This window comes from Neoarius graeffei, chromosome 1 (assembly GCF_027579695.1).
Source record: "Neoarius graeffei isolate fNeoGra1 chromosome 1, fNeoGra1.pri, whole genome shotgun sequence".
NCBI classification, from domain to species: Eukaryota; Metazoa; Chordata; class Actinopteri; order Siluriformes; family Ariidae; genus Neoarius; species Neoarius graeffei.
This window is the reverse complement of record NC_083569.1, coordinates 3315572-3329047: the sequence shown is the minus strand read 5'-3', so window position 1 is coordinate 3329047 and position 13476 is coordinate 3315572. Positions and strand designations below refer to the sequence as shown.

The following is a 13476-nucleotide window of genomic DNA, read 5'->3' as shown; positions in this document are numbered from 1 at the left end:
TTACTATAGGGGCTCAGAGTTGCATGTTGACCATTAAATTGGCTTGAATTTGTTAATCATGACAAGTTTTTTCTTGTGTTTGCTTGCCATTTTAGTACAATTTTTAAGTCAGAAAACCCCAGAACCCAGGAGCTTCGGGGGGCTTCGCCCTCCCTTGTCCCCCCCACCAGGGCGCTGCCCTGGACCAGCTGGGGGCCTGGGGCCCCCAGACCCCTGGCTAAAATTTTCAGATAATTTCACCAGCCCCAAATCACATCCCTGGTTTAAGCAAACCCTTGAAAAACACATGAAAAAAATAAGAGTGTATGTTAAGTATGTGGTACAGACTCCAAACTTGTGGTCATTATCTCCAAACTTCTTAATATCTAGAACCTGTTTATTAATTAATACGCATTTTGAAAAATGATTTATTTCAAGGTCTCCCCCACTGCTTTCTGTCGCTCTGACTACGTCACAGTCACAGTTGCACTGATTGGTCAGAGCGTTGGCCTATACGCACAGAGACGGTTTGAAAGACAGCGGGTTGTTCCTCCCACACCCGTCGGAAATGTCTACGCGCGAGGCCAGACTAAATATTCACATTTAGTCTGGCTTGCCAGGCTACTTTTTCTGAGTAAAAATCAACCTTTTTATATTATGCCAAATCCGTTGAGATTTTTTTTTCATTTATTGAGGGGGGTTGGGGTATGTTCCTTCATGATACTCAAGCGTAATTCATTCCTACGACGATGTTACATGTTTACATTTTCGCCATCTTTAGTCTCGCGGTAGAATATGTGCTATCTACAATGTAATTGGCCAAAACATCGCTAGCGAGAGCATGATAGCCAATCATAACAGTTCTTACAAGAGTGCCCGCATCTGTTCTATTTTATCGAAACTTGCACATGTTCATCGTCACTGCGCTTCAAAAATACGTTTCTCTTTCGTATCGGCTTTTTTACTCAAAATGCCGAATACAATTGACAAGCGAGACGAAGCGAAGGTACGTGAAATCGGTGCTGGTATAAAAAACAGAGAGAGGACTGACGAGCTCTTGTCTTTGGCCAAAAAGCTGAAGAAGTCAAAATGATGAAATGAAAATGAGAAGCGACTGTGAACTATAAATAATTGTATAAAGTGTACATAGACATTTTCCCATAAACTTAGCATTCGTTTGATTTAATGCATTGAACATGTATATGATGGTCAGTAAATCTGAATCAGTGCTGACAGTTTTGAAAACTTAAATATTTCAAAAGACTTTGAAATCATATGCAACTAATGAGGACACAGGGTGACTCACCTTTTCTCCCTAAGAAATTTTATTTAATATATGAACATTTTGATAATTAATAAAATTTGCGTTTAATGTGAATTTAGTTTGTCGTATTTGTTGATCATGAATTATAACCATACCCTTGGAATTCAAACAATACTCCTATTGATTTGAAACATATTTTCATGTAAATATATAAAAAAGACAACAGATTTTTTTATCTACTACAGCTCAGATTGCAGGACAAGTGGTTTGTAAGGCCTTATTTTTCAAAAATTTCCTGGGGGGGGGTATCCCTCCCAGACCCCCGGCTTCGGGCGCCATCTCGTTTTCTGCTTTTTTGGTGACCACCCACTCTCATCCCTGATTCATATATTTGCTTGTAGCAAATTGTATGTTTTTCCTGGCTATCTATTTGATTAATTACTTTAATTATTAAGTTTTTTTTTAACTTTTATATAAGTTGACCCTAATATTATTATTTTTATTTTAACAAGGGGAGACCCTCGAAAAACCATCAGGTTTCAGGCCTCCCCTGCATGTCTTGTTATATTTTGTTAAGCCAATTTTGTTCTTGTATGTTCAATAAACAATCGATGGTTGGATGATGAACAAAGACAATTGGTCAGATGGATGGATGGATAGAGTTGGTTGGATGGATGAATAGCTAGCTACATGGTTGGATGGATGGACTTGTAGACAGTTGGTTGGATGGATGGATGAATAGATAGCTACACTACCGTTCAAAAGTTTGGGGTCACCCAGACAATTTTGTGTTTTCCATGAAAAGTCACACTTTTATTTACCACCATAAGTTGTAAAATGAATAGAAAATATAGTCGAGACATTTTTCTGGCCATTTTGAACATTGAATCAAAATTTTCCGGGGGGGCATCTTGAAGCCCCCCCCCGGTTGGCTTCGGGCGCCATCTTGTTTTCTGCTTTTTTTGATGACCACCCACTCTCATCCCTGATTTGTTCAGGGTGGTAGGGTGCAACTTTAACTCACTAAGCGTCATTCTCTATCTCTTACCGTTCCCGATCTATAGGGTACGGTGACCAGACATCCTGGTTTGTAACAGCTAGCACAAATTACTGTGACTTTAGTCACAGTCTCTATCTAGTTTGCTTTTGTTTTTGATACGGTGTCAAATTACTTTTATATTATTTAAGATAGTTCAGTTTAAGTTCTTAGATTTTTTAAACTACTTTTTATTTGTTCTGTTTTATTTCCATTGCTTTCCTGCTTCATATTATTTGTATTTATTTTGAAAGCTAGTTGACAATGTTCAATGCACTTTCTCCAGAAATTAAATAATAACAATAATGTCATAATTAAAACATGGTTGACTTACGAATTCAGCTTTGACTCCTGGCTGGCTCGCTAACTGGTGATTTGATTTTTTGACTCTCAGATTAGGTTTCTTTCTCCTGGCTTTCTTACCAAATTTGTTTTGGCTCCTAGTTGATTCACTACTTTTGAGTTTTGACTCCTGGTGTGACTCTCAGATTCAATTTTTTGACTCCTGGTTGGCTCACCAATTTCATTTGACTCATTATTTTATTTTTTGACTCGCCCATTTGTTTTGACGCTTGGTTGATTTCACGAATTTGATTTTTGACTCTTTGTTGGTTTGCTAGTTTATTTTGACCTGCTTGGTTCACTGATGTGAATTTTGATTCATGGTATGACTCATTTAATTAGCTTTTCGTTTCCTGGCTGGCTCACCAGTTGTTTCAGTTTTGATGTAGAGAGAAGTCAATTCAAGTTTATTTGTATAGCGCTTTTAACAATGGACATTGTCACAAAGCAGCTTTACAGAAAATTAAAGACTTTAAACATGAGCTAATTTATCCTCAGTGAGCAAGCCTGTGGCAAGGAAAAACTCCCTCAGATGGCACAAGAAAGAAACCTTGAGAGGAACCAGACTCAAAAGGGAACCCATCCTCGTCTGGGTGATAACCGATAGCGTGATAACTCGCTTCTATAACTGTGTCTTATAGAGTCACAAAGTGCAACTGTGTAACCAGGAAGTTCATTATACTTTTAACAAGTAGTCTATTTTGTTGAAGTTATCTACTCTTCATGACAACTGCAGTCTTGAAGTTAGCAAGTCAACTGTAGTCCCCAGCCATAGATGCATTACTGTAAGTGTCCAGAGCCAACTTCCAAGTGCAACTGTCCGTATGGGGCCGTCTTCCACAGGAGCAGTGTGATGAGACTCCAGCTAGAAGTAGGGCATCAGGATGGATCAGGCAGGTCTGAGGAGCAGAAGAGGTCAGGATCACTGGTGTCTCAGGATCGACATGTAACTCAACAGAGAGGGATAGGTGGAGGGAAGAGACGAGGAGGGGTGGAGAGAGAAAACACAGGTTTTTAGGTATGCCCAGTGTCACCTAAAGAGTAATAACAGTATACATTTTGTACCGAGTGCAAACAGGGGCTCTGGCAAGACTAACTATAACAGCATAACTAAAAGGGAGAGCCAAAAGGCAACAGTCATGAGGGGCCCCGGGACATAAAGCAGCAGCCACTACACCGTCAACAAACTCGAGTGAGCAAGCGAGTGGGGACTGACAGCATCCATACATCCCAGTTTACCAAAACACTCTGTCTGAGGATCCTCCAGATCTACTCCTTTACCTCATTAACACAAGGCTTGACTAAACAGATCTGTTTTCAGCCGAGACTTAAACGCTGAGACTGTGTCTGATTCCCGAACACTACTTGGAAGGCTGTTCCATAACTGTGGGGCTTTGTAAGAAAAGGCTCCGCCCCCTGACGTAGCCTTCACTATACGAGGTACCAGCAGATAGCCTGCACCTTTTGATCTAAGTAGGTGTGGCGGGTCATAGAGGACCAGAAGTTCACTCAGGTGCTGTGGTATGAGACCATTCAGTGCTTTAAAGGTCAATAGTAGTATTTTATAATCAATACGAAATTTGATTGGGAGCCAATGCAGTGTGGATAAGACAGGGGTGATGGGGTCATATTTTCTAGTTCTAGTAAGGACTCTTGCTGCTGCATTTTGAACTAACTGGAGCTTGTTTATGCACTTATTGGAACATCCAGACAGTAAGGCATTACAATAATCCAACCTGGAGGTAATGAAAGCATGAACTAGTTTTTCCGTGTCATGTAGTGACATTAAATTTCTTATCTTGGAGACATTTCTGAGATGAAAGAAAGCTATCCGGGTGACGTTATCGATATGAGTTTCGAATGAAAGACTGGGGTCAATAATCACTCCGAGGTCTTTTACTGCTGCACGTGAAGAAACAGAAAGGCCGTCCAGAGTCACTGTGGAATCAGAAAACTTACTTCTAGCTGCATGTGGTCCGAGTACAAGTACTTCAGTCTTGTCAGAGTTAAGCAGAAGGAAGTTAATCAGCATCCAGTGTCTAATGTCCTTCATACATTCCTCAATTCTATTAAGCTGGTGTCTCTCATCAGGTTTTGCAGAAACATCCAACTGTGTGTCATCAGCATAACAGTGGGAACTAATACAATGTTTACGAATAATATCACCCAGAGGGAACATGTATAAAGAAAAAAGCAGTGGGCCCAAGACAGAACCTTGTGGAACACCAAACTTTACCTCAGTATGTCTAGAAAAAAAATCACCATTTACATCAACATACTGATAGCGATCTGAGCCAGGAGAGGGCCATTCCCTTAACTCCCACAACATTTTCTAGTCTATCCAGAAGAACGGAATGATCAATGGTATCAAATGCTGCACTAAGGTCAAGCAACACAAGCAGCGAGACACAGCCCTGATCAGACGCCAACAGTAGGTCATTTACTACTTTAACCAGTGCTGTCTCTGTGCTATGATGAGGTCTAAATCCTGACTGATACATTTCATGGATGTTATTCCTCTGTAAATATGAGCATAACTGCTGTGCCACAGCTTTTTCAAGGATCTTGGAGATAAAGGGGAGGTTTGATATTGGCCGATAATCGGACAGCTGACAGGAGTTGAGGTTTGATAAGGATTTGGGTACATAGCCAATTCTAAGGGAAGAGTTTATTATTTTTAGAAGTGGTTTGATTGCTTCTGGTATTTATCTTTTTGAATAGACGTGTAGGTAAGGGATCTAGTACAACCCCGATTCCAAAAAAGTTGGGACAAAGTACAAATTGTAAATAAAAACGGAATGCAATGATGTGGAAGTTTCAAAATTCCAAATTTTATTCAGAATAGAACACAGATGACATATCAAATGTTTAAACTGAGAAAATGTATCATTTAAAGAGAAAAATTAGGTGATTTTTAAATTTCATGACAACAACACATCTCAAAAAAGTTGGGACAAGGCCATGTTTCCCACTGTGAGACATCCCCTTTTCTCTTTACAACAGTCTGTAAACGTCTGGGGACTGAGGAGACAAGTTGCTCAAGTTTAGGGAGAGGAATGTTAACCCATTCTTGTCTAATGTAGGATTCTAGTTGCTCAACTGTCTTAGGTCTTTTTTGTCGTATCTTCCGTTTTATGATGCGCCAAATGTTTTCTATGGGTGAAAGATCTGGACTGCAGGCTGGCCAGTTCAGTACCCGGACCCTTCTTCTACGCAGCCATGATGCTGTAATTGATGCAGTATGTGGTTTGGCATTGTCATGTTGGGAAACGCAAGGTCTTCCCTGAAAGAGACGTCGTCTGGATGGGAGCATATGTTGCTCTAGAACCTGGATATACCTTTCAGCATTGATGGTGTCTTTCCAGATGTGTAAGCTGCCCATGGCACACGCACTAGTGCAACCCCATACCATCAGAGATGCAGGCTTCTGAACTGAGCGCTGATAACAACTCGGGTCGTCCTTCTCCTCTTTAGTCCGAATGACACGGCGTCCCTGATTTCCATAAAGAACTTCAAATTTTGATTCGTCTGACCACAGAACAGTTTTCCACTTTGCCACAGTCCATTTTAAATGAGCCTTGGCCCAGAGAAGACGTCTGCGCTTCTGGATCATGTTTAGATACGGCTTCTTCTTTGAACTATAGAGTTTTAGCTGGCGACGGCGGATGGCACGGTGAATTGTGTTCACAGATAATGTTCTCTGGAAATATTCCTGAGCCCATTTTGTGATTTCCAATACAGAAGCATGCCTGTATGTGATGCAGTGCCGTCTAAGGGCCCGAAGATCATGGGCACCCGGTACGGTTTTCCGGCCTTGACCCTTACGCACAGAGATTCTTCCAGATTCTCTGAATCTTTTGATGATATTATGCACTGTAGATGATGATATGTTCAAACTCTTTGCAATTTTACACTGTCGAACTCCTTTCTGATATTGCTCCACTATTTGTCGGTGCAGAATTAGGGGGATTGGTGATCCTCTTCCCATCTTTACTTCTGAGAGCCGCTGCCACTCCAAGATGCTCTTTTTATACCCAGTCATGTTAATGACCTATTGCCAATTGAACTAATGAGTTGCAATTTGGTCCTCCAGCTGTTCCTTTTTTGTCCCTTTAACTTTTCCAGCCTCTTATTGCCCCTGTCCCAACTTTTTTGAGACGTGTTGCTGTCATGAAATTTCAAAATGTCTCACTTTCGACATTTGATATGTTGTCTATGTTCTATGGTGAATACAATATCAGTTTTTGAGATTTGTAAATTATTGCATTCCATTTTTATTTACAATTTGTACTCTGTCCCAAACTTTTTTGGAATCGGGGTTGTAGACAAGGTGAGGATTTTGATGCGGAGATTAAGGAAAGTAGTTTGATTTCTCTAAGGGGAGTAAAACAGTCTAATTGCTGATCTGATAGTTATATTTATTAAATACAGGGTCACTTTCATTGTCTGGCCTTAAATTGGTAGTTTTGAATTTTTTGTCGGATATTTTCAATTTTGTCATTAAAAGAATTCATGAAGTCGTTGCTACTGCATACTGCAGGTGTGCGTGTGTCTATAGTGGACTTATTCCTGGTTAATTTTGCTACAGTATTAAACAGGAATCTAGGATTATTTTTGTTATCTTCTATTAGGGAGGACCGATAAGTTGATCTCGCAGCACTAAAAGCTTTTCTATACTTCAGGAAGCTCTCCTTCCACGCTAATTTGAACGCTACCAATTTTGTTTGATGCTATTTACGTTCCAATTTTCGAGTGGTCTGTTTTAAAGTGCGAGTGTCATCGTTATACGAGGGTGCTAATTTTTTCCTGTCTAACCATTTTTTTCTTTTAAGTGGAGCTACATTTATCTAAAGTCCCGTATAGCGGAACGCTGACTTGAAGCATTCAGCCTCAGCTCGGCAGACTGACCCACAGTGCAGAGCTGGAGCTGGGGCTCACTTCTTTATGCTTCTTTACACCATGAAGATCTCCGCACCCTCATCACCAACCATTCAGTGTTTTTCCCTCACACCTGATTATGTTTAAATCTGACCAAGGCAAGAGCCAGTGTCCCAAAATGCAAAGTGAATCAACCACTCTGGGTCAAATATAAACCCATTATTAAATATTTTCCATCCCTTGCTCGTGTTGCTTCAGACATGAGAGAAAGTGGACTCGTATTTCCTCGCCGCTGTGCGTATCGTTCAGGTGCATTGTTCTGGTCCTCGTATTGCTTACTTTTAGCAGATGGCCAAGTGGTGCGTTGGCGTTTTCATTATGTGAGTAATTACTGAACCACGCCCGTGTTATTAATAAGTAATAAAGCATTCCATCCATTATGTGCCTGGAATCAATAATGTAGTGCTGCTGAGGGTTATTTTACTCTGTACCACACTTAATGTTTGCTTTATGGAGCTGAAAGCTTTTACCTGTGCTTTCACTTTCTCTCTCACACAGACTGATGTTTGCTTGTGTGTATGTTGTTGCCTGCAGGTGAGAATGATGACTTGGCCTCCAAGAACAAAGTCACAGTGGAGGATCTGTTCAGCTTGGAGCTGCAGGTTCATGACCCCCAGGCCAAGTGGCTCAACGGTACGTCGTGTGTGTGTGTGTGTGTGTGAGAGAGAGAGAGACACCTCATTTGATCGTCATGCACAGGTGAAGAGAATGATTGATTGATTGCATCACTCAGCTCAGTGGTGTACAGTTGAAGCCTTCTCCTGATAATTTGTGATTTCAGACATTTTATTCAAAGTGTTTTTTTTATTTTGATAAAATTTGTACAGTATAGTGGTGTGTGTATATTAATAGAAACATTAAAACATGAAAATCAATATATAGGAATATGTATATATTCCCAGCTGACTACGGGCGAAAGGCGGGGTACACCCTGGACAAGTCATCACAGGGCTGACACATAGACACAGACAACCATTCACACTCACATTCACACCTACGGTCAATTTAGAGTCACCAGTTAACCTAACCTGCATGTCTTTGGACTGTGGGGGAAACCGGAGCACCCGGAGGAAACCCACGCGGACACGGGGAGAACATGCAAACTCCGCACAGAAAGGCCCTCGCCGGCCCCGGGGCTCGAACCCAGGACCTTCTTGCTGTGAGGCGACAGCACTAACCACTACACCACCGTGCCGCCCTGACTAGGATATATACTAGGCTCATATACGGTGAGTAGAGAAGAAGAAAACAGCGGAGTGTGTTGCTGAACCAACTGAGGACGAAATAAAACTCTACTTGAAAACAAAACCCCAAAATGGTAAGAATGCATTTTTTTTTCCTCAAGAATTATCGCATTTTTCACAAATTGCTCCTGTCATTTCGGCAGTTGGTTTGCATTCTAAGCGGAAACGTTTGTTGGACGTTTTGTATAAAGTTTTTATTTATTGAAATCGCAAAAAATAAAAATGCTCTGTTTTCACTGGATTTTGAGGAATGTGGATAGAATAAAACAGTTACTCCACTCAATCTCGGTGCTACGCGCCTCGTCAGCTATCAGCTCATGTACGCCTCAATTTCGTGGAATAACTGTTAAATGTCTGTGAAGAAATTATCATTTTATTATTTTTTTTAAAGGCAGTATTTTTTTTTCTTTTTAAACACCTGCAAAAATATTAGCGCCCAATTTTACAAATTTAAATGGTCAAATATTTTTACATTTAAAAGTACATCAGCTGCTTCCTGTCCGCTTGTAATTCTTACAGAAGGAAAAAAAAAATATATTTATTTATTTTAAATTACATACTGTAACATTTATCACAATATCAGAATTATACCATCATGTCACCATCACCAGCCAAAAATCCAAAAAAATGTACATACAGTATTTAGTGTAGGTGCAATTAAATTAAGTGATCAATCTCATTAAATCAGTCTCATTAAATAATACCTTTAATTTTGATGCTTAATAATAAATTACCAAACAGCTAAATTATGGTATATTCCAAATTACTATGATCACTTACCATATTACACAACCTATATGCACCTTGGAATCCTTTGAGATCAAGTAACTTCAAAAATATAGGAACAACAAACAAACACACACAGTTTCGATAATTAATTGAATTTATTATAGCAAAGATAAAATGAATGATGGCAGTTGAAATCTTCAAATAGTCAGCAGCAAACAGTGAGATGTGTCCCCCCATAGGAGTGTGTGTGTGTTAAAAAATTAAATATTAGCAATTGAAATACATTCAAATGGTCATCTCTGATATATGTGGATTTGAATGTGGGCACGGGGGAATGCGCTATAAATGTTGAATTGAATCAGGGCTTGGAATATTATCTAAAGTTGAGACAAAGAACCTCGTGATAAAGAATGGAGGGGGGAAGGGTCACCACGTGTTCCTTTATAGAACAAAAGAGTTAGCTTCGGTTTGCTAGCTAAGGTGTGTTGTGAGGCCTATGGCCTAACCAAAAGGGCTAGCATGGAATGCTAACTGAGGTGTGTTCTGTGTGTGTATGATCATGTGGTGAGGCCTGGAGACAATACAATTAGCCCTGGATGCTAATGAAACAAAAGAATTAGCCGTAGCAGCTAATTCCACTGAAATCTTGATGAGGTCAAAATATGTGTAAGAATGAAATTAAAGTGTTAGAAAGGAAAAGAGGAAAGCATGCAACAGCCTATCTATTAAACAATTGAGAGGACAAAAAATAGAACAATAATTAATTCAATACCCTGAGGGTCTACTGTGTACACATTTAAACCGTTCCTGAGTTTAAATTCACACTTCTTCATAAAGCGAATTCCTAAGATTAGTTTTTCTGCCCAAATGCCAGTCTCTTACTTCAGTATCTTGCCTCTACGCGAGATTATGAGATGTTCCGAGACTTTTGGAGTTTCACCGTTGTGGAGCACGTGAGTCGCTTCCGTGGAAAGCAGAGGATTTCTTGGTCCAAAGCGTGGTTGCTCGTGATGAAAAGAAAGTCTCTGATCAGATAATGTGCACAACGCTTTAATGAGAAGGATCCGGTCGCTTCTAACTTTTAAATTAAACTGCTTGGGCTGCAGTCTTGTAACGTTACTGACAATAGACAAACAAAAACCGGTTGTAACTCTATCTGAGTTTAAAAATCGCGCGATTCTGGATTTTTACCGTGGCCAAAGGTAAACAAAAAGAAAACGCGCTAAATCGTGGATCTTGCAAGAAAGACGTCTTTTCTTGGGTTTTCTGGTGCAGGGTATCTCTTTGTGTCCGGACGGCTTGAAGTCCAAGACGCGCGAGAGAGAGAGAGCGAGCTAGGAGTTTCCGGGTTACTTATGCCTTCCTGGAGGATGTGACGTTGGTGATCCCGCCCAGGCGTGACGTAGGTCAACGCAGAAGTTTGCCGATGGGACCTGTAGTTCCTTCAAGGGACTGTTGTAGTTCTTAGACGGACTGTGTTACCTACATTAGTTACAAAAAGATAATCAACAAGTGTTTAATTTCTCTTACACACAGCAAGTAAATAATATTTATTTAATAAATTATGTCCTTTTTTTTTCTTGTAGAATGTTTTTAAAATAAATTCCTGTTAGTCTGTGGTGCTGTGCAAACCTTCTAAGGAAGCTTAATTTTATTTTAGTTTTTAATAAGAATTTTGTCCTAGACTTTTGACTCGGATAGATACAACAAACAAATAAATATTAAAAAGAAAAAATTCAAAATAGCTTTACAACAAAATTAAATGTCCTGGAAACATGCTTAAAAACTGCAGTGTATATTTTTAACGCCAGATATTGTCGCCGTTGAGTTTAGTATTTAGTGCTCTTGGTAGAAAATGTTAAGTCATTGTTTTTTTTTTGAAGGTAACTTTGCTTCACAGCATTTCTTTACAGTTTGTATTAATTGCAGCTATAAAAAATAAGAAAAGATTCATATTTGCTGCTATTTGTTTGTTTTTCTTTAACAACTGAGACTAGTTTCAACTCCTCGGGTCTTTGGCGTGTTTGGTGACGTGGTTGTATTTCAATATGTCAATACTGCATATCCATCAGGGGGCAAAAATGCATATGTTTCCATCTAAAAAATGTTTAGAAAAAAATTATATATTTTTTTGAACAGTTATTCCATGAAATCGAGTCGTACATGAGCTGATAGGTGACGAGGCGTAGGGTATTAGGCAGAAAAAGAAAATTACCAGTCAAAAATAATATTTTATATAATCCTGATGACTGCCGCAGGCGTGAAGACGAGCGCCGCAGGCGTGAAGTCCCTCTAGGGGGGTCTGGGGGCATGCCCCCCCAGAAAATTTTTGAAATTTAGACTTCATTTCCTGCATTCTAGGACATTTTCAGGGTGAAATGGCGTGTAATTTTTGATCAGAAATATTGCATATTTTTACTTTGTATTTTTTTTCAGTTTCACTCCTGAATGTATCAGATGTATGTATGGTGTTTGATTTGGTAACAAAAGTGAAAAGAAAATAAACAACAATGAATTGTATATAATCTTTTGATCTAGTTACAGTATTTAATAAAAAAAAAACCCAACAGTATTCTATTTTACGTGGCACAAATTAAATCGCAGAATGTCTGTCACTGACTGTCATCCATAATATTTTGACCAAACTACTCAAAAATGAAAATTAACTTTGAAAGAACGGGAACTGAGTTTCTTTGGTTTACACAAAGATTACAGACGTCTAGGGGCCTGCAAGAATCGGTCTGCTGCTGCATCAAAGTCAAATTCCTGACGATCTAACTTTTCGTAGCTTTGTCTGATAAGCTGCTCCAGCCTAACTATACTTAATTTTGTTCTCAACTTGGTTTTGATCCTGTTCTGAACAGAAAAGACTCGCTCAGCCTCTGCATTGCCAACAAGCACACATATTGCCATTGACATGAGGTGAAACATGCTTGGATAGAGCCGCTGATTTGGCATGTTTGGACCTCCAAATATCTTCTTCATGAGCTGAGTTGGTCTTGGAAAATGACCCTCTTCCTGCCATTCATCATCACCATCTGTTGAGAACCTGTTCTGGTATACTAGTCGCTTGAAGACAAGAAATTCTCCTCTTGCCTGGTCAGCATCAACAAGAGCAGCAAACCTTTCCCCCTCTCTGTTGTCATGATGTGCACCATAATGGGCCAGGAGGGTTTCAAGATGGTTAATGCCCCATAGAGGAAGGCCTACTTCGATGGGATAGGCACTGGGGTCAAAGATTTGCATGGCATCCAGCAGATCCACACGAGGAAACCTTTGCCTGATGTTTGCAAGGAGGTTTTCAAGTATCTGAGTCCTTGCTGCTATGAAAGTTTCCCTCTGGTCTTGCCTCTCGCCCCTTCCTGGTGCTTCTGACAGTACCTGACCCTTGTACGAGCCGTGTTCATGAAGCATGTCTTCCATCTGATGCATATAAACACCATCATTGGCCTGATAGTCCTCTAATATTGTGAGGCAGTTTTGGAGATTTGTCCTGATGGACCCAAATGACACATCTTGGTATTGGAATAGTTTACTGAGGTGATTTGTGGCAGCCAAAATGTCTGCCAGCAAATTTAACATTGCAACAAATTTGTACTGAGACATGTGGTTTTCAATACTGGCTGCTGTCAGATCACCTTCAGCAGCATGTTGGCCAACCATGATCATTAGGGGCTCATAGTTGCGGATCAGTGCAACAACTGCCTCACCAAGACATAACCACCTTATCTCAAAGAGACGCCGAAATTTCACTGTGTCACTCTCAAGTATTGCTGCAACATCCTTAAATCTTTCTAGACGATTAGGGGAAAGTTGGATATACGTATAAACTGTGGATATCATAGTGGTAACAGCCTGTGCCAGCTGAATATCCTTACATGCCTGACTCACTGACAATGCCAATCTATGGCAGACACAGTGCACATGTACTGTGAAGGGGTTGA

At 40.0% G+C, this 13476-nt stretch overlaps 1 protein-coding gene across 1 annotated transcript in view; it reads left to right on the top strand.

Annotated features, from left to right (window-relative positions):
• Positions 1 to 13476, top strand: part of dpp6b (dipeptidyl-peptidase 6b) — a 178119-nt gene that overhangs the window by 89909 nt on the left and 74734 nt on the right. The window contains exon 3 of the mRNA XM_060928201.1: positions 8094 to 8192. Coding sequence (XP_060784184.1) covers positions 8094 to 8192 — 99 coding nt within the window. The remainder of the gene's footprint in view (positions 1 to 8093; positions 8193 to 13476) is intronic.